At 35.1% G+C, this 20,441-nt stretch overlaps 3 protein-coding genes and 1 long non-coding RNA gene across 11 annotated transcripts; 1 reads left to right on the top strand and 3 right to left on the bottom strand.

The window, feature by feature from the left end:
• Window positions 1–1,040: 1,040 nt before the first annotated feature.
• LOC135831122 (uncharacterized) lies at window positions 1,041–3,437 on the bottom strand. The gene is made up of 5 exons (XR_010556153.1): window positions 3,197–3,437; window positions 2,458–2,542; window positions 2,110–2,381; window positions 1,896–2,035; window positions 1,041–1,401 (listed from the first exon to the last, which is right to left on the bottom strand). It is a non-coding gene; the product is annotated as an uncharacterized LOC135831122 (long non-coding RNA).
• Window positions 3,438–3,550: 113 nt separating this feature from the next.
• BI-1 (Bax Inhibitor-1) lies at window positions 3,551–5,390 on the top strand. Its single transcript, XM_065343389.1, has 5 exons — window positions 3,551–3,749; window positions 3,917–4,146; window positions 4,233–4,459; window positions 4,555–4,725; window positions 4,945–5,390. Exons 1-5 carry the CDS (start codon window positions 3,706–3,708, stop codon window positions 4,987–4,989), a joined length of 717 nt encoding a protein of 238 aa, XP_065199461.1. The 5' UTR covers window positions 3,551–3,705; the 3' UTR covers window positions 4,990–5,390.
• A 569-nt stretch (window positions 5,391–5,959) lies between these two features.
• On the bottom strand, window positions 5,960–11,362 carry LOC135831119 (RNA-binding protein cabeza-like). Of its 6 annotated transcripts, none has more exons than XM_065343384.1 (11): window positions 11,145–11,362; window positions 10,904–11,062; window positions 10,668–10,826; window positions 10,548–10,602; window positions 8,727–8,758; window positions 7,564–7,679; window positions 7,352–7,481; window positions 6,857–7,252; window positions 6,624–6,761; window positions 6,209–6,329; window positions 5,960–6,125 (listed from the first exon to the last, which is right to left on the bottom strand). In XM_065343384.1, the coding sequence occupies exons 1-11, from the start codon at window positions 11,155–11,157 to the stop codon at window positions 6,092–6,094; spliced, it is 1,353 nt and encodes a 450-aa protein (XP_065199456.1). In that variant the 5' UTR covers window positions 11,158–11,362; the 3' UTR covers window positions 5,960–6,091. The 6 variants fall into 6 exon arrangements, with proteins under 6 accessions (XP_065199456.1, XP_065199455.1, XP_065199458.1 ...); XM_065343383.1 differs by having other exon boundaries at window positions 7,564–7,688; window positions 11,145–11,361; XM_065343386.1 differs by having other exon boundaries at window positions 10,740–10,826; window positions 11,145–11,361.
• A 571-nt stretch (window positions 11,363–11,933) lies between these two features.
• On the bottom strand, window positions 11,934–20,228 carry LOC135831118 (ral GTPase-activating protein subunit beta). 3 transcript variants are annotated; one of them, XM_065343382.1, is made up of 27 exons: window positions 20,068–20,228; window positions 19,509–19,775; window positions 19,232–19,433; window positions 19,126–19,152; window positions 18,891–19,055; window positions 18,584–18,817; window positions 18,261–18,515; window positions 17,998–18,192; window positions 17,801–17,923; window positions 17,589–17,735; window positions 17,163–17,512; window positions 16,948–17,093; window positions 16,298–16,877; window positions 16,070–16,226; window positions 15,876–15,986; window positions 15,429–15,796; window positions 15,254–15,361; window positions 14,983–15,184; window positions 14,684–14,909; window positions 14,391–14,613; window positions 14,162–14,320; window positions 13,962–14,082; window positions 13,697–13,885; window positions 13,390–13,626; window positions 13,173–13,308; window positions 12,979–13,095; window positions 11,934–12,905 (listed from the first exon to the last, which is right to left on the bottom strand). In XM_065343382.1, exons 1-27 carry the CDS (start codon window positions 20,101–20,103, stop codon window positions 12,794–12,796), a joined length of 5,193 nt encoding a protein of 1,730 aa, XP_065199454.1. In that variant the 5' UTR covers window positions 20,104–20,228; the 3' UTR covers window positions 11,934–12,793. The 3 variants fall into 3 exon arrangements, with proteins under 3 accessions (XP_065199454.1, XP_065199452.1, XP_065199453.1); XM_065343380.1 differs by having other exon boundaries at window positions 14,983–15,361; XM_065343381.1 differs by lacking the exon at window positions 19,126–19,152 and having other exon boundaries at window positions 14,983–15,361.
• Window positions 20,229–20,441: the final 213 nt, after the last annotated feature.

Below are 20,441 nucleotides of genomic sequence, written 5' to 3'. Positions count from 1 at the left end.
CACCTTTCCTTCCCCTCCCACATTTTTACCCAAAAATTTTCTCCGCATTTTTTCAAACGGATTTCAATAGTTTTATGTAGTAAGTACCTATACCTAAAAAACTCCGTAACCAAAATTTTCAGGTTCTCAAGTTCACTTTTGGATTTTAAACGAATTTTTGAATATTTAAAAAAATTCGAAAAGGCTATTATAACAGCGATTTTAAAATTTATCCGTGAAATGTAAATTTCTGTGAGCAATGTGAATAATTGTATTAATTCAACTCCCACACATCAAAAACTACTAGTTTTAGACCATTTTGGAGCATTCGGCGATTTTTCAATTTTCTACACGACTTTAAAATTGTTCTGGAGGAGTCAAAAAACACGAGTTTTTGGAAAATTAGAATATTTAAATCGATAAAAGTAATCTCGATGACAACCAAATTGTATTCATGACCTTTCACAATCATATCAAAAACCAAAACCTTTTAAACTCGTTTATTTTTCACATTTCAACCCCAAAAAAAACTGCACTAAACTTTTCAAGCCCCAAACCTTCAACTTTTATTTTGTCAAAAAGTGTTTTTTTTTTTTTTTTTGAAAAATTGACCAAAAAAATTTTACTCGAAATTAGTTCAAAACTGGTCATCGCAGCATATTACCTAAAATACTTTGAAATCAGGAGATAATTTGACCCTGACCTGAACTGGCACTAAACTCAACAGTCAAACCCAACACTGAAAGCTTGAATTTAATTTTTATGAATTGTTGCCCAAAACCCAACCTTGATCGTGACCCTAAACTTAATTGGGTTGACCAAGGGTTAACAGCCTTCTTCTTGGCACTTCGGGTCCAGTCATCCCTTTTAAAAATCTATTATAAAAACATGTGAAATAAGTTGCCTACTCAGTTTGCCGTAAATAATTATGATTCAACTTCGAGCTTCCGAAACTTATTTCAGATTAACACTCAAGTTCGAACAATTTTTTTTTTTTTCATTTCTCATTTGAATTTATAAATTCATCAACATTTTAAAAAATCGACCGAAACTTTTTTAAAAAACAAATACTATATTTAAACAATACTTACATAATTCAGTCTTTACAAAAAAATAAAAAAAATAGGGAACGTACATACGTGTTTCCTATTTTTACAATAAATCAAAAGCGGAAAGTGAAAAAGATTAAAGAAAACAGTTATTAAACTATCGATAAAATATTCATTAAGCAAAACTATCTAGTAAATCACAGAGTACATACACAACTTGTATGGAGAATCACAATGAATTAATCTAAGTACTCAAACTTTAGTTTACATTTTTAATCTAAAAATACACATTCCCGGCGTGCTAGCCCCCGAACTTCGCTGCGATGAGGATCGGCTTGGAATAACGGATAGACCTAAATCTAATTTATTTAATCTGTAACAACAAAAATCGATATTTAAAAAAAAAACAGTCAACCCAGGATGAATTATTTTCGTAAATAACTTACTAAAAAAAAAACTCAAGAAGTTCTGAAAAGAATGAAGCAATAAAATCAGATAAAAACTGCTAAAATCAACCGATCATTTTGATTACTGAGGAAATGGGTAACAAACTATTCCATTTTTTGAAGAAAGTATGATCAAAATACGCAAAAAGTTGATGGATGGTTTTTATAGAATTTTTCGTATACTGATCGCTGAAATTTATCAATTTTTGGATAACTTTTCAAGTTATTTCTACGAATAATCTTACAATAGGTATTTTTGTTTTATTTTTTAGACGATTTCATTTCATTTCGATACTTGAACTATTTTTCGTAATTTTGCACTTTTTTTCACCGTCTTTGGGTCAAAATTTGAGCACTTGAGGTTGATAAGCTGAAGAGAAAGGATTTAAAATTAAATAAGCATATACCTAGTTATACTTACATATATGTTCCAAATTCGTTGTTTATGGCGGTGAAAATTCTTGAGATGAATTCAAACCGCGTCGTTTCATCTTGTTTAAAGCTTGACACAGTTGGGATCTGACTGTTATCAATCTGAATATTTACCGACCGCCCTCTCATCTGTAAAAGCGAATCAATTAAAATTTTATTAAAGTTGTTAATTTTGTACAGCGAAGCGTTAGTCTAATACCTACAATTAATCTGGCTACGTGAATGCCACACTCTGGAATAAATTTAAAATCTAAATGCAGATTGGCCGTGATTCCAGGCCGAGAATGTGAGATTTGCAGATCAGTAACATTTGGTCGAAAATCTTCTACGGTAAGGTATCTTTAAGACCGCAAGATCAACCAAAACAGGTACTTCATTAAATCAACTTGCGTGTATCCATACTGAATATTGACCGTTTGCCTTACTAAATTTCTTACAATAGGATTGAATGGCACGATATCCATATTAATGGAATCTGCAATATAACAAAAATGATTAAAATTCAATCGTGAGCCCTGTTTAAAAAAAACACCAGAAAAATGAAAGTTTACCTTTATTGACGAGTAGACGAAAAATCTCGTTTCTTAAAGCATGAGAATCCATAGTGAGAAATTCTTTACTGGCATAAGATTGTTCCTACAGGGGAAAAAATACAGTTGATTTAATATGAAAATAGCACATTTAACTGGAGGGATAAAAAAATGCAACTTCAGAGGCTAATACATATGTGAAGCGTTCTGAACTTGAGCCAATTTATTTTACAATCTTTCTAGGGTTTTTGAATTCTCCTTTTTTTAGAAACCTGATGGAAAGAATGGTGAAAATTAAACAGGACCAAATCGAGGTACTAGGGGATATGTTTTTGAAAATATTTGGGCTCAAAATATACCTACACTTTTTTGAATATCAAAATGGATCTCAAGATGATCTAGAAAAAATATTCTCAGAAATTTATTGACCAGCCTAAACGCACATTTCAAAATTGTAGGCGGCATCTTTAAAAAAATTTGAGTTCCAAAAAATATACAAAAAAATGAGACTTTTGGATTTGGACAAATTTTGACATAAAAATTAAAAACCAAAACGCGACCTTTTTTGATATAACTTTGATTTTTTTTTAAATTGAAAACTTTAGAAAAACTGGCAAAAATCAGAACTTTTTGACAATTTTGACGAACATATTTAAGCATGACTTTCAGTGAAATGGCAATATTTTGTTGATTCCGGTCAAGTTTATTATTTTATAATTATAACAAGGTGTTCATAAGAATAGTGATGCATGCAACTTACGTTTTCCTCAATGTTCGTCCGATCCGTTCGATGGAATTATGACTGTAGCTCCCTGGTACTTGAGTCTTGAGTTCTTTTAATTTTTTATTAACTTTATCTCACAAATTAAAGAAAAATAAAACAACGTTAATTCAAAAGGAAAGTCCAGCTGACCAAAGGGAATTTAGATTTCCTTCTGGTTGAGTTTTTTTCGATTAATTTAAATGGCAACACTGCCGTTCTTTTGTTTTAAAATTTTTTTCTTGGAATATTTTTCTCGCCATTTTCATTCCAAAGAAGAAATCAACGTTTTTCTTTGGCTGCGAAGAACTTACGTGTAAATTTTGCCAACTTAGGAAAATATTTTGTGGTTCGATGGAATATGTTATTGTATGGTGAAATAATTATCAGTGAATAAGCGAAAGAATTTGTTCTAAATTACGAAGTATTAATTGTGATCGTACATTGGTTTGTTTCGTGATCGAATTATCATTTAAATCTCTCGAAAGTGACTGGAAATAACCCACGAAATGGCTACGTTTGGAAATTTTTTTCGGGATCTTAACAGAGGACTGTAAGTTATTAACCATTTTACCTTATTTGTTCAATGATATGACGACAGAATTTCTCATTTTTAGATAATTCTAGAAGTTAATTATTTTTCGCATACGAGTAAACCTTCAACATACACTAGGCAGTTTTGTCGAGCTGAAAATCCACTAAATATGTACTTGTTTTCAGGGAACCTCCAGTTCGTCAGCATTTAACCAACGTATATGCTTGCTTGGCATTATCAACGGTTACAGCCGGAGTTGGTGCTTATGTCGACTTGGTTACTCAATTAGCTTCGACAAGTTTCTTCGCAGCCATCGCCGGTGTAGGTTTGCTATTAGGTTTAACATCGACTCACGATAATGGCAAAAATAGGTATTTACGTCTGGGATTACTTTTGGGATTCAGTTTCTGTTCAGGTTGGTATCTCGGTTACAAATTCGTACACTTTTGCTGGATTATTTCTACGAATTTGTCTTACGTTATGAATTATTGTTTTATATAGGTCTGGGTTTGGGTACATTGATCGATTACGCCATCACCATCAATCCCAGTATCATCATAACCGCTCTCATATCAACGGCAGCAATTTTCGTTTGCTTTTCGATCGCTTCATTGACGGCTGAACGAGGCAGATGGCTGTATTTGGGTGGAACTTTACTCACCTTTTTGACAGTTTTGATCGGATTATCATTCGCCAACATTTTCTTCGGTTCTCAATTACTGTTTCAGGTAAATTACCTATACCTACCTACTATTTTCCGACTGCTAGGTTACACATTAGTATTCCGAATTCGTTGATACCTAATGACTGTTTCATGTTTTAGGCGTACTTATACTTAGGATTAGCTCTAATGTGCGGTTTTGTACTCTACGATACTCAATTAATCATCGAAAAACGACGACAAGGTGATAAGGATTTCATTTCGCACTCTATTGATTTATTCGTCGATCTATTGGGAATTTTCCGTCGTATCGTCATCATATTGATTCAGAAAGTGAGTATCGAGTAGCAATAATACTCAAACGAGTTAAAATAACCTAAATATTACGTGTTTTATCTCGAAACGAGTTTATCGTATCTAGATGCGCTTCCTTTTTTTTTTCAATTTAATCGCACATTCATTATCGTCATACAGTGTGTTGTAAGAGAGGGAGGGAGAGAGTAAACAAGAGAATTAACGTGATTATATTTTCATTTCATTTTTTTTTTTCAGGAACAACATCAACAGCAGCAAAGTAAGAAGAAACGAAGAGATTAAGTAGACAGACATTCCGCGAAGCTGTTTTTTTTCTCGTTTCTTGTCTCGATTTGAAATAGTCACTTTTTGGATGTGTAACTTTTTGAATTATTTTTAGTTTTTATTATAAACGTAAGCGTCTAAGCGATAGTCGTGAAATTAATAGGCTGATGTTACTGTTGATAAAAAATTATACTATCGCGTTTTAATTTTGAAAGTTTCTATGCTTATTTACTTTACACCTCTAAGGTCTATGTGTAAGTGATTTATTAAATTTATGTAGCGAATAGAATTAATTATTGTAAACTTTTACGTTATTTCATAAGATTTTTAATGTTTTCTTTTTCTTGATTTTTTTTTTTCTTTATACATAAGTTTGCGTTACTATGGATTTTGTGCGAAAAATTAAAAATTACAGTTGATTCGTCGTTTTATTCGTGTTACGAGTGATTTACGTAAATTGAAATATTACGAGGTTTTCACGTCAATCACCCCCCCCCCCCTTCTATCATTCGACAAATAGGACACTCCCAATCAAGATTTTCGTACCCTTCGAAATTCACTCAGGTATTGCATAATCGGCAGTTTTCCAATTGTGATGTGACTCAACCTGCGTCATTAGCTCATTACTGTTATTGACACGACGATGGGAACGAGAAACATTATTTTCACTCCACTTCGTGATAATTCACTGATCGCTCAATTTGTAGTAATTCATTGTTTTCGAAATGAAAACCTATTATTCACGTCGCTTATTTAATGCAATACCCACTACAGATTGTTTAATGCGATGTGAAATGAAATACAAATGCACAATTTCGTCCATTAATGAACAAGACTGAAAATTTTTTAAATTGTAGTAAAGAATAAAAAATAGGAGACTCTGAACAGAAACCCCAGCGAATCAAAGAAAAGCCTTGCCCCCTTCCAAAGCATACATTTACATCCCTTCAAGGTACGGAGAGAAATGACGAAAAAAATACTCCGAAAATTCCGACATAATACACATTTACTTATTTGACTTTATTACATCAAAGTTGTCGTTTAAATTAAATTTTATAAAATGTACAAAAACTTCATAGAAACATAGAACTTCGACTTAGATTAGTTACCTGGAACATTTTCAATACGGTCTACTTCTCTGGTTTCCGTAATCTCTGCAAATGAAAAATTTCAAACAATTTTATTACAATAATATGGACGAATTTTCAAAAAAATACATAATATAACCATGTCTTACTCTCGCATTGGTCCGCCTCCTCTGCTGCTTCCACGACCACCGCCTCGGCCTCCGCCGCCGCCTCTGCCACCACCGAATCCGCCACCTCTTCCACGGCCACCGCCGCCACCGCCTCTGCGGTCTGTGAAAATAACAGAATAACAGGTGAAAAAAATTATACCGATAATCAACCGAAGGTAGATAAATGTCACATTTTGTTTTTATTGATTTATTCGTGGCGAAAGAATGACGCATTCGAATATAAAAGATGGAATTAAAAATTCTAGCGTGACATTTTCGGAAAAATACACGCCCAAAGTCGAGTTTTCCATAACGTCGACGCGACTTGCTATTTTATTTAAAGCTTAACTAGGTCGATAATTTCGAAAAAAATAATGTTTTCCAACAAAACAAAACAGGCGGAGAAAAAATTTACCGGAATCTCCGCCGCCGGATCCGCCGGCATCGGCTGGTTTATCTTCGTTACATCTGTTACACTGTTGACGCCAAGAGAAATTCGTATTACCGCAATCTGGATTAGGGCATCTCCAATCACCTTCGCGTCCTCCAAAACCTGCGGCAGATTGAAATTCGACGGATTAAAATCGTGATTTTTGTATACGAGACGTAAACCAAGCAGCGCTCGTCTTGGAAAAAAAGTATCTTTACCGCCGCCCCCACGTCCTCGTCCTCCTCCACCTCCGTCACGGTTTCCTCCTTTGAATCCGCCGCCACCGGGACCTCCGCCGCCGCCACGATATCCGCCACCGTCGCTTCGACCACCGTAATCACCGCCTCGGTCGCTTCTGTATCCACCGCCGTCGTTACGACCACCACCGAAATCGTCGTCGCCGCCTCGGTTATATCCGCCACCACCGCCGCGGTTATCGTCGTAGTCGTCGCGAGGGCCACCTCGGCCTCTACCGCCACCACGGCCGCCGCCGCCGCCGCGACCTCCGCCACCACCACCACCACCTCCTCCTCCGCCTCCTCCGCGACCACCTTGCCAGTTGTCTCGTCTCGATGCTAGTTGAACGCTGATGGTGCATCCGTTGAATTCTTTACCTGTGGGGAGAATAAAAACGTCAGAATTATTATTCTTCTTGTTCGACCTGTTGAATTTTTCGATCCGAGTTCTCCACAAAAGGTCTTCAAAAAACGTACCGTGGAACCAATCAATGGCCGATGTAGCAGTTTGCGAGTCGTCATAAGTCACAGTGGCTTCGCCTTTTGGTCGTCCGCTAGCTTTGTCCATATACATCCAAATTTTAGGTTTCCCCGATTTTTTGTCATTCTGAAAACAACGCGTAACGATTAGAATCGAGTCGACTACTCTACAGATCAATAATTAACATCCACAAATCCACTAATGTTACCTTGATAAGTCCAATAGCTCCAAAATGCGTTTTAATTTCTTGTTCCGAAGTCCGCGGATTCATTCCTGATATGAATATGGTATCCTCTTGCACGATCAAATCTCCGCCCCGCGTATCTGAAGGACCTATAAGCGTTAATTATTACGTATACACAAAAACATATCGCTTAAATTTAGGTGAGAGCCTTAAAAAGCATGCGATTCAACGGCGACATGGAAAAACAAAGCTGATCCACGCAGGATGTACCTAATCGAGGATTTGAAATCACCGAAATCTTGATAAACCCTTAACGGAGTATTATCGTCGATCGTAGATCGTACCATTTATTCGCTATCGTATTAATATACCGCATAAAACACACGTAGACCCGAATACCTTTACTTAATACTATAAATATGTATTTATAATAATTAACCGTCGACCAAGAAAATAAAACTATACGAGGAGGAAGAGAGACAAAAAAACGACCCTCTTCAGGAGATAATCAGTGATACTCTTGAAAAACATGGTCGACAATACACATTTCATTTCATTATTAATTACTAGGTACCATTTGCAGGTGTACGAAGTTCGATCATTTGACGATCTCAGATAGTGTGATTTTTTTTTCAAAATACTAGAATGATATCGTTGTTCGATGATTGTAATATGCGCAGTCTAAATTATACCAAGTATACCGGTAGTTATTCTACAATATGTAGATCACTGTGAAGTGTGAACCAGATACCAATACCAAAGTCATCGACGATACATTATTGTATAATTACACTCGGTTTGTGATAACGGGAGAGAGACAAAACGGTAATGTACCAATAAATTAATACACTGAATAACTCTCGAAAGGAATTCTAAAACGATAAGACATTATGACGAGGGGGATTTGTACCATAACGAGAGAAATTAACACACACAAGTGCGCACACTCACCCTAACCAATAAAACCAATACCGCATGTAAAATTACCAACCAATATTATACATATATCGTAATAATCCATCAAGACTTTTTTTAAAGGCTTAAACGAACTCTTTGTACCACTAATATGTATTCGTGAACATTACTCAATCAAACGACGAAAATCAAAAGTGATAATTGTACGTAAAACCATTTAACATGTAATAAAATGAATAAACATCTCAGGTTAAAATACCTGGTGCATTTACCTTTATTATAACCACCTCTGCTGGCTCCCGAACTAGAACAGACCAAGAATAATACGCAATCAGTAGAGAAACATTTCTGCAGTACTTCTGGCATTCGTTTGTTTTCGTGTCTCTGATTTGTTTGCACTTGTATTCGCTCAATTCGCAATGAAACCCAAGTCTCTCATAGTCACGACGTACAAATGACTAAATGTCTCACGTTGAAAGGGTAAAGTAAATAGTATTACACAATATCAATCAAATTATACACAGGTAAGCTTAGATTATGCCGATTTTACACTCTTGGTCACTAACGTTACAAATGATACATGTTCCTTGAAAGTTTTCTACCATATTAACCTATTGTAGATGTGCTCAATTGAACTACCTGGATTCTTTATCGAAAAAGGAATCAGTTTCATTCACAATACAACTTTCAAGATGGATAAAATCCTATTTCTCCTCAGAAAAAGGCAGGGGGTACTAACGTGATTAAATAATACTCTTCTTAGCCAATCACTCCAATATTTCATGAAATCATTAAGCCCTAAATGTTGAACTAAAACAGTTTCCTTTTCTTTTAGAAGCAACCTCATATTCTTCATTTATGAAAAAATGTTAGAGACCCCTGCCCACTTTCGTGGAGGAAATGGAATCGAAACAATTCCAAGGGACATTAACGTACTGTACTTAGTATAATGAGGATAACCTTTATCATTGGGAAATATTTCATTATTTTCTACGCTACACGAATAATTTCTCAATTTTCTACGTATGTACCTGAAACACATTTTAAACTAACCATAATAATTACCATAAATAAATGAGCTGATAAATTATACTTCGAAAGAGATATATGACGTCAAGAACAATATGAATAATAACGAGCGTTCAAACCACACGTTTCAAGTACCTTAATTCTTAAACAACAAAAAAAAAACAAAAAAAATAGATCGTGCAGCTAATTGATGAAAAAATCTATACTTATCAATTATCATACACAACGAAATGCTGAATAATAACGACTTTACAACCGATTTTTCAATACATAAAATTGAAAAAAAAATTGTCGTCATCACGTAATACATAAATAATGTGACAGGGATCAAAATTTGAGAACCAATTCGCGATACATTGAATCAACTCTTTGTTAGTACCCCTAGCTCGATGTTCTACATAAAGACTTAGTATCATCAATTATTACTATAGTGAAGGCAGATTAAAAATATACCCCTATTCAGTGATCATAACACAATTTCTATATAATATACGAGCTTCCTAATTTACACAATACCACGAGAAATACACACTACCTTTCGTACATCAACAAGTATTGAAGAATACGAAGAATTAATAATCTGTTACCGAGGACATGATATTGTATAGACTGCTACAATAATTATAAAACTTAAACAATACGTAACAAGAATCGGCATAATCAATAGACGAGTTCGTTCTCGTAACCGTAAACATAACACTTGTAGTTTTTTAAACCGCCAAACGTGTGTTTTTCATTAGACAACTTGTATGTAGTTAGAATGACTAGTATTTAACATTACCCTTAACATACGTAGAATGATTTAGATGCGTCTATGATACGACATATTATTACCTGGAACGTTACCACTCTAGGGTAATAAAAATTTTCAATTTACCTAAATGAAAACTCGAAAACATTGTATACCATTACTGAAACCATTGGCTTTAAAAAAAGAACATGATTTAACGCAAAGTGAATGCGCGAATACTAAAATGCGTTCAAGACGGACGAAAATGATCGATTGAAATTTGATACATTTTGTTTCAATATCTTTTAAATTATAATAAAATGTATCAACTCACTTGTAATTTCCTCCACCTGATCGGTTACCACCGCCGCCAGAATTACGGTCATTTCCTGAGATAGAATAAAATTATAGAGATTTAATTAAATAGTCTTCAATGAAAATGAGTTAAGGTTACCAGAATCGAAACCGGGCCTAGTGCTGTAGCCGCCGGCCGGTCTGTTGTACTGATTATCGTTATCTTTATTACCCGGGTATTGAGATGATGTAAAATTGCTTTGAGGAGGTTGCTGCGAAAATGAAGGTGGAGGCTGGTTATACGACTGGTATCCCGCCGCTGAAAAAAAAACCAAACGATACGGTTAGATTTAAATTAAACGTAACAAGAGATTACGAGAAATTAAGAATACTTGCCTTGTGGAGGTGCACCCGGCGGTGGCTGCGAGTACGGTGCTGATGTGGTGTTATTATAATTCGGCTGGGCATTCCATTGCGGGTAATTTACGTAGGGGGCATTGTTTTGAGCAGCAGGCTGGCCACCGAAACCTGGGTAACCTGTACTGTAACCGTATTCTAAAAGGAAAATAACATAATGAAGTTTAAATTGACGATAAATGCATTGCAAACACTCGAGATAATAAAGCCGAATACTTACGGTTGTCAGCCATTGTCGATATTTTTACTAGTCCTAATTCAACCGAAGTTACGGGTTATTGCTATATATTAAGGTAATCAATTAATCTATAATTAGCTAAATTCGATGATTTTAAAAAGCGAATAAAATATGTAACAAACTCATTTTAAAACACTACTTTAACAAATTTCGCTACAGTTGCAGCCGTAATGGCGTCTGGTAAATTGTGCGGCTTTAGAATGGATGTAGTGAAAAAACTGGATAGTTGACTGAATTTTTTTTTCCAATTTGAACGTTTGTCGTTTGGATTTTGATTCGTCATCGAGTTTTTCTACTTTTTAGTTTTTACTTTTTTTTAGGGAGCCGATCGCTATGAATTATTCATTTTTCGGCGATTCGATACGATAAAATAAAAATGATTCGTGATCGTGAAACAATTCAAATTTTCAAATCACATTTTCTAAATAATTCGAAAACAAAATCCATGTTAATCAGTAATCTCATAGACAGAAATGGTAGAAATGATTTCGAACAAAATACACGAGTCACCAACTCACCATAACTAAAAATTCTCCGTTGCGGATATTTTAATGAGATTAAGTATAACCCATTTTGATAAGTCGCATCTCACATGACACCTTTAAAAAAGAATCCCGGAAATCGAAATCCAATTTTAGGCTCAACATTCTTCAAAAATACTGAACAGAGAAACATTCTCCTTAAAATATTGATTTTTCGCAAAACTTAAAATCACGCTTCAAATAACATTTTTCTCCGATACAGTCGAATATTAAATAATCAGGTACTGTAAGTAATTAAAAACAATGTAATTCAACTCAAATTTTTAAATTAATACATCAGTTGAAAAATTTAAATAAAAATAAAACACTTGATAATAACAATTAAATCTCACATTTACTAAATGCAATGCAATGCATTAAAATTCAAATGTCCTACCAACATACGAAGATGTAAACTGTAGAAACAATGTTAATTTTTTTACAAATTGCACTCGTTACAAAGTGTTTTTGCCAACCATCAACTTTGGCAAAATGCAGGAATTTCGATTTTGAAAAAGATTTTGAACTATTCAGTTGTAACCATCGACCTTTTAGTTAACCTAGACGGCTACTCATACGCAAAATTATCCCACTGGTTATGTCGCCAACTCTGTGGATTTCAAATTAGAAACAAACGCATCTGCGCATGTCTCAGGAAACGTGTGTGTGTATTTTGTTGTTAGTGGATTAGGGGTGGAAGTGGGGGTGCTGGTGGTGTTTCCGTTTACTGTTCACAAGCATCAATTCCTGAGACATGCGCAGATGCGTTTGTTTCTAATTTGAAATCCACAGAGTTGGCGACATAACCAGTGGCCTTAGTTTGCATTGGAGTAGTCGTCTAGGTTAACTAAAAGGTCGATGGTTGTAACACCGAAAAGATATCTCTGTTTCTCGCAAAACACGTAACAAATAACAACAATCATATTAAAAACTCAGTGTACTCGAGGGGAATGGTTCACCTATCTAAAAAAAAATTGCAAAATGCAAACTATTGCACTACTTTCACAGCACATAACGTATCACTTTATAATGCAACACGTTTCTGGAATCACCGTATTTCGACTCGATTTACTTATCGAATAAAATTAACAAAAGACAGCACGAGAAAGATTAACAATGCGACAGTAAATAGGTCAATAATTCAGGTGGGTTCATTTTACATTCGTACTTGCTTTTGATTTCTTGTAACTTCAATCTTCTACGCACATGAGGTAACTGGTAACTAAATGATGGACAAAATTCGAAATAATTTTCTGATCGCGGTACAATGGATGAATAAAGAAAGAAACAATTACCTATCACAATCAAGTCTTCGTCGTTTACATATGTTCAAAACCGTCTGTCTAACCAACTGACCGGCAGTTCGTCTGCTTATTATCATACCATCGACCAACGGAGTAGCGATATTGATTCTAAAGACAAAAAAATTATTTAGCTCACAAAAATTCTGTTCGAAGGAAATAGTGAAAAAAATCGTGAAAAAATTTACCTGCTTTCTGGACCTTGCAACTTCACTTTTAATAATCCATTTTGCAACGCGTGTAAAAAAATAATGTAACAGTCGCGTAAAACATCGACTTTGTAGTTACCTTCCATACCAGTGCTTGTGTAAGGTAATAATTCGCCTAGAAAATACAAAATTTATGTTAATTCGTTCACTGAAAATGGGCACTTGTTCGATTCAAAAATTGATAATTTTAACATACTAATAGGGAAATTTGCGTGATCTTCGAAACTTTCGAGCCACACCAACATAACATTGGATACCAAATTTGTTTTCTTCTTGGAAAATGTTCCACTGGAGACATTCTGAGCTTTAGAATCGGAAGAAGATGCGTCTAATGAAACGGCTCTTTTATCTAGTGGAGCGTTAACATGCGTATGGGAAGTTTTATCGCTCGAGCTCTCGTTACCGATGCTAACACTTCTTTCGTACCAATTTCCTAAACATAAAAGCCAAATTTAAGTCGGCTTAATACTAAAAAAACTGATGATTTGTATGATTGCACTCACCAACACCGTGGAAAGGAAATGATTGTAAACGCAAACTAGGAACCACAAAAGCAATCTCGGATACCGAATCGGCCCAATATAGAATACGTTCAATTCCATCGTATAGGCATGTGCCATCTTCTGTTTCAATATCTTTTGGTTTAGTTTCGTTTTTATCTCGTTTCATATCTCGAATCACCTCATTTTCACCTAAAATAAATGCGCATCATTCGAAATGATCAATACACGATATTACAACAATAAAACATGGAATAAAATTTCTTACACAGCATGTTATAACTTGTGGCTACATGACCTGTCCAACCATTATGCTGGTTTACTTTAACGGGCCATCCTAACGAATACAGCATTTCAACAAAATTTTGCGAAACGTTGGTTCGTGACATCTGAAATTAAAATAAAAAATGAAAAACTATAAGCATAAAATACGTACATTTTTTTCGAAACAAAAGGGAAAAATATTACCGAATTTTCCAAAATATCAAGATGACGTTTTTGGCCAGCTTTCACATAAAAAACGTGACATGTGTCGCAAGTTCGTCGAGTTATGGTGTCCAAATTTTTCAAAGCTTGGGCAAAACCTTCTTTACGATTATCCAGAGCGATTAAAGAACCGCTTTCAATCTAATTATTAAAAAAAATTTACAAATCAGTGCCAGTCAAACGAAGCTTTTTAAGAATACAAAACGTTTACTTCTTTATTATTCGCACGAAATTTTGAAAGTAATCCGAGATGACAAAGGAACATGCGAGCGGTGAAGAATTCGTAACACGTAGAAGGAGGATTTCGTTCTTCGAATAATTCTTTGGCTGAACTGGTATCTTTTTCAAAATTGTACTGTTGTTCTATAAGGGATTCCAGCTTATCATCATTTAAATCACCTTCTACGTTTTCCAACGTTGGAATTGATTTATCCCTGTGATAAATATAAGCATCCAATAGAAAATGAAGGAAAAAAATATATAAAATAATCATCGAATACTAACGCTTTGTACGCTTCTATCTTATTAATGGAATCGGGAAAGTAACGCTGATGAACATCAGGAACTAATGTAGTTTCAGCCATCGAAATAGGTCTACCAGTCGTACTTCCCAAAGAATTATAATACTGTTTCGCCGTCGACTTGTATCGAGGTAAATGTCTCAATTGCAAAGTCCACGCGTGTCGACCAAACGAATTTCTTATTAACAATGTTATTGTAGGCTGAGGATCTGTAATATTATTCGCACGTAAAATACCAGTAACGACGGATTATCATTTTCTGTGGGTAATTTGTCAACTAACCTTGATCATTACCGAGAGGCTCTTGCAGTAAAGCGATCATTACGTTATTTTCGAAAAGAAAATAATGAAATTTAGATATCGCTTGATCGAACGAAATATCGACCGTATCACTGGCCGATGATACTGCTGACGCCAATGTACATTGTTTCATTAGTATGGCTTCGTTCAATAAACACGATATCGAATGTACTCCAAAATCAGCCTGAAAAACCCACATTCGTTCATTTTTTTCCTCTAAATAATTGTAAATTGAAATATCAATACAACCCACCTGTTCTAAAATAACAGTTAACAAAGCTTCAGCAGCATCTCTGACCCTCATCGACACCGGTTTCAATTCTTTTTCATCTTTCATACGAATAGGTTCACTCGGCTTAGCCTAAATAAGAAACAAATCTACGAATACAGAAACTCGAGAAAATTGTAAAGCTGAATTTATCACGAACCTGAGATTTAGTTCCTGAGATTCCTAATTCCACGACTTCCAATAAAATACCTAAACATTCCTTATCTTTTAATAATAAAGGATGCGAAATTAGCCAATGAGCGGCGCACTGAAATGCGGCTACTATACTGGAATGTAGATCTTTGGAATGTGCTTGAGGCGGACGCCAACATTGATACACGATGTAATCACATAACCATTTGACAGCTCGTTTACATTCTAAAATGTCAACGTCTTTGATTTTTAATTTAGAAAGTCCGGTTAAAAATTCCAGAGCTGCGAGTGAAATGTTCAAATCTGCCTTCCACGACGAAATTAGACGATGGCAAACCAGATACATAGCTCGAACAAACAGGGAATGAGCAGAATCTGAAATAAGTTGGATTAAAATTAGAATAGATTCGTTTTGCAGGGACAAAATTTCCAAATTGAGTCTTCAATTACGAACCAGAAATCAATAAATTAGCACCAGACTCTGATGTGTGGTCGTTATGAGATGTACTCGAAATATTTGCCTGTTCGTATAAGGCCGAGTCATGAATAATGAACAATAAACCGCCTGTAAAATAAGAATTGCGATATATTCATCATTTTACAACAAAATTAGAGTAATTTTGAGAGAAAATGTTCAATTTTTCTTACCTAACAATAGATGTGCATTACAACTATCATTTTCAACTTGTAAAGCGCTGATTAGCAAATTAACTAATCTCGGTTTCAATAAACCAAAAGTGATACCGCTACCACTCACGCTATAAATTCGATAAGCCGTATTACCAAATTCTCGAATTGGCAGATTCTGTACAAAAAAACATAGAATTATGACACGGTTTTCTTTACGTTGAAATTATAAAATAAATTAATATTTACTTGAAAGTGAAGCGGTAAAGGAAGTAACGAAAGTAATAAATGAATGCAAGCTTTTCGTAATTCAACCAGAGGAACTGAGGTAGTTGTGATCAAAGAAGAAGGGGGCAAAAAAGCTGAATTGGCCGAAACGTTATTGGTATTCGTTGTCATAGGTATACTTGTCGCAGGAACGTTCATATTACCAGCAGTGCCACCAATGATGGAAGCGTTTACTGTCGGATTTATCGATGTAACCGTCGTATTACCAGATAATCCAATATTACCACCGGTTGTGCTGACGTGTGCCGAGGAAACTGAACCGTATTCGTGCTCGTTTCCATGTACATCGTGACTGATGCCTTCGGCATGAGATGAAGAAATAGATGTTTCGTGATTTATACTATCAGAAGCGGAAAACGTAGCGGAAATTGGAGCTGTAACCGTGGCTGTAGCAGTGGCAGTGACTATAGCACTCGTTAGAGCATTGGTTGTTGGTGCTGATGGTACCGCGGAAGGTACTGCAGAAGAGGTATTAACTGCAGCGTTTGTCGATGAGGGCATAACCAGAGATGATGGTTCGTTGGAGGTTCCTGAATTTGTTCTGAAATTAAAAGATGAATGAGAAAAGGTTTTAAAAAATATTGCACACGAATGCATGTCATGGAACTAACTTGAATCGTAAATTTCTATCAGGTAATACTATTTCTAAAGCTTCGATGAAATAAGGCACTAGGAGTAAACTGCCATCGAGATCGAGTCCAAAAATATCCGCCGAATTCAACATTACACTAGCCATTACTTCGTCGCATTCTCCGAACTAAAAGAAAATCCGTATTATTTCTTTTGTTTTTAAATCGCGTATTATTTTTCAACAAATAAAAATTACTTCTTTCATCCGTAAACTTTGTTGAATAATCATATAAAATCTCGACAAATAAATAGGTAAAATTTCTTCGCCAGTTTTCTTCGAACAAAATATCCGGCACAATGTACCGACCGCTTCGGCTCTTCCGCAAATAAATTTATCACAAAAGGAATGAAATACTGATGGCATCAGAGAGGATGCTTGCGAGGTAGCTGCGGTATCAGGATCACTCGAATCAGTAGTAAGGGAATTCGGTTGCGAAGAACTTCCTTTTCGCAGCAAAAACGAAGAAATACTCCCACTACTGATACTTCCAGAATCTGCAACGGTGGTCCAGTTCCCACTTCTGTTCGGTCCAGCAGTTGGGGTAGCTGTAAATTAGTACAGATGTTTACGAAAACGTTCGACACTTACGAGAATGAGTACGTTCTATTACAAATAGTTTACCTGAGACATTTGTTGCTGCGAAACGAGAAAATTCTAAATTGTACGAAGCTTCGAATAACCATTCGCCAAATAAATGTAAAATACTGTTGCATTTTGGACGGAGAGGAGATAACGAATTTCTACTTCCAGCGTTGAAATGAGATATATCTGTATCGTATGAAATAATTTTTACATCCACCGAATCGAATTGAACGAATTTTGAAAATACTTACAATTTAAACTAGACGCCGAAGAAGATGAAATAGGTTGCGAGGTTAAATTTAAAGCGACATTCGACGAAGTTGCGGTACTCGTGACTTTTGAACTCGATAATCCCAAGAATGGTTTTTGTTGCGCTAAAAGAAATCCCGAATGTTTTCAAAATCTGTTCAATACTTAAAAAGGTATTTTTTTAATAGCGATTATTTACTTTTTGATGAAGTTACACTTAAACTTTTAGCCAGCCGACGTCTCGAAGGAGGTGTTGGTAAATTGATTTCTCCAACTCCACTGGAAACATTGATAGGGAAAGGTGCCCCCTGTATGTTCGATGACGAATTACTCAAACTCGTTGTAGATTGATAAAATGAGTTATAATCCTCCCACTGAATGGAAACCGGTACACCTGAATTAAAGAGTTAAAAATTTAAAAACCATTCAAGCGTTTGCGATAAAAATTACGCTATATATTACCTAAAAATGCATCAACCAGCACAGCGATTCCTTTTATAGCTTTATAAAAATTTAACGGAAGGACGGAAAGACAAGGATGTTCGGAAGCATTATCATTGGTGATGGCATATTGTAGAAATTGAGGAGTTTGACTAATAATATTGGAATGACATAAATCGACGGGATTTCCAATGGAATGTAGAACACGAAACCACGTTTGAGCTACGGTTTCTTCACACATGTTGTTAACAGTCGCTTGGATATCTTCATCGCCTCCTGAAATATTTAATAATTTTTGTAACTGCGTTTCGAAAAATTCACTAAAATATTCCGCATCCATTTACCTATTTTCAATTGAGGAAATGAAAGACCGTACATAATTTCAAGAATTTTAGAAGTCAAAATCAAATTGATACGATTCCATTGTTCGATCAAAGCAGTTCGATGCCTCCAATTGATGGCCATTTCACGTAGAGTTTTCCAAAGAGGTGGAGACGGATAACATTTTACGCAAGCTAATAACCAAATTTCCAGTAATACGCTAAGAACACGTTCGCATAATTGATCTCCGACATCATCTGAATAAAAAAAACCACCGAAGTTGTAAAAATCCAACTTTCAATTTAAGGTAATCTGAAACGAGTGTGATACCTTTAATAGTTGGTGGAGCGAGCAAAGCATCGTTAATCGTCAATAAAAACAGAAGTAACGTTTGCCACGTATCATTTTCGATATTTTTCGAATCTTGTGTTACTTGCTGTAAAGTACGAAGCACTCGGTGACACAGAACTGCTTGTTTATTGATAACGTCGCTGCCTGAAAATCGTGAAAAAATTATGAAGACTCCGAATAAGAAATATAAATACGTCGCAATTACCTGTCTTACCGATATCCAAGTATATAAAAGCCCAGACTTGAAAAAAAGTTTTCAAATCGATGTATAATAAACTTTACATTAACCACGGATTTATACCAAACGATTAAATATTTACCTTCTCCATTCCTGGGCATGAAAAGATTGAGCAAATGAGCGATTATTTTTCTAGCGAAAAAATTCGGATCTCTGCTGATGGGAAGTGGAACACTGATTTTCGGTGTTGGATACAGAGCAGATAACCATTCGCAATAAACATGTACGCAATCTCGAACTGTATCGTGTTCGGTTAAAGGTAGCGTCAATCCGTAAGATATGATCTGTAAAATAGGATATTTAGTTTTGTCACGCTAGAAACGTATTCTATTTTATACTCGAGATTATCTGTAACCTACTTCCATACACCAAAATACATCTTTTTCGGTGGTTAATTTACTAGGTTCTGCGGATTGAGTGATTCCTAGATTTGAAGCGAGTTGTCGAACAATGGGTATAGTAACTTGTTTTCCAATGCCGGATGAAAACTTGCTCAAAACACTTTGATCTTCGAGATTTTCGCAGCAATTTCTGCTGTATAGTTTATTCGTCAATGATGTCCATTTTGAATACATTCCGCCGAATGTATTTTTATTCTTGTAACGTCCACTTGAGTGATAAGATTCCTTGAAACATGATAATTGATAACATTAATTATTTCTCGAAGAGGAATTTTTCACGTATGGATTCAGTGATAGACAAATGTACGCCAATGGAGCACCGGAATTTATGGTTTATGGTAATGGTGCAATGTGCTGTACTGCTCTAAAGAACGTTAAAGTAATCCTAAAAGTGTACGAATAATGAACACCAAATTTAAATCTGATATCAGCTTATACGTTTAGAAAAGTGTAATATTTTTGTGTCGCGGAGCAATTATCTGGCTGTAGTATTGCTCTGGTTGAACGTTATATTTACCTTCCAGTTGACTCTGTTGAATACTTCCAAATTCATAAGGTTAAAATCAGTTTCAACAATATAAAAAATTACATAAAATCGAGCTTGATTTTTCACCGGAAAATTATTTTCAAAGGGAGAAAATCGCTGAAAATCACCATTTTTTAGCAACGTAAATAAACAACAAAAATTTTCAGATAAGAAACAGTGTTGTTGATACAAATGAACGCAAAAAATTTCTCTCATTTTTTATCCGACAAATTGATTTTTCATTTTTTTCAAAAAATTTACTGCATTCATCCTTTAGATAATTTGTACTGTAATGTAATTAACCCAATTCATCAACTTACCTATTTTAAATTACTCAACGATGAAAGAAGTGTCTTTGTCGACTT

The sequence above is a fragment of the Planococcus citri genome, chromosome 1 (assembly GCF_950023065.1).
Source record: "Planococcus citri chromosome 1, ihPlaCitr1.1, whole genome shotgun sequence".
Classification (NCBI taxonomy): Eukaryota; Metazoa; Arthropoda; class Insecta; order Hemiptera; family Pseudococcidae; genus Planococcus; species Planococcus citri.
This window is presented reverse-complemented; position numbering and strand designations above follow the sequence as displayed.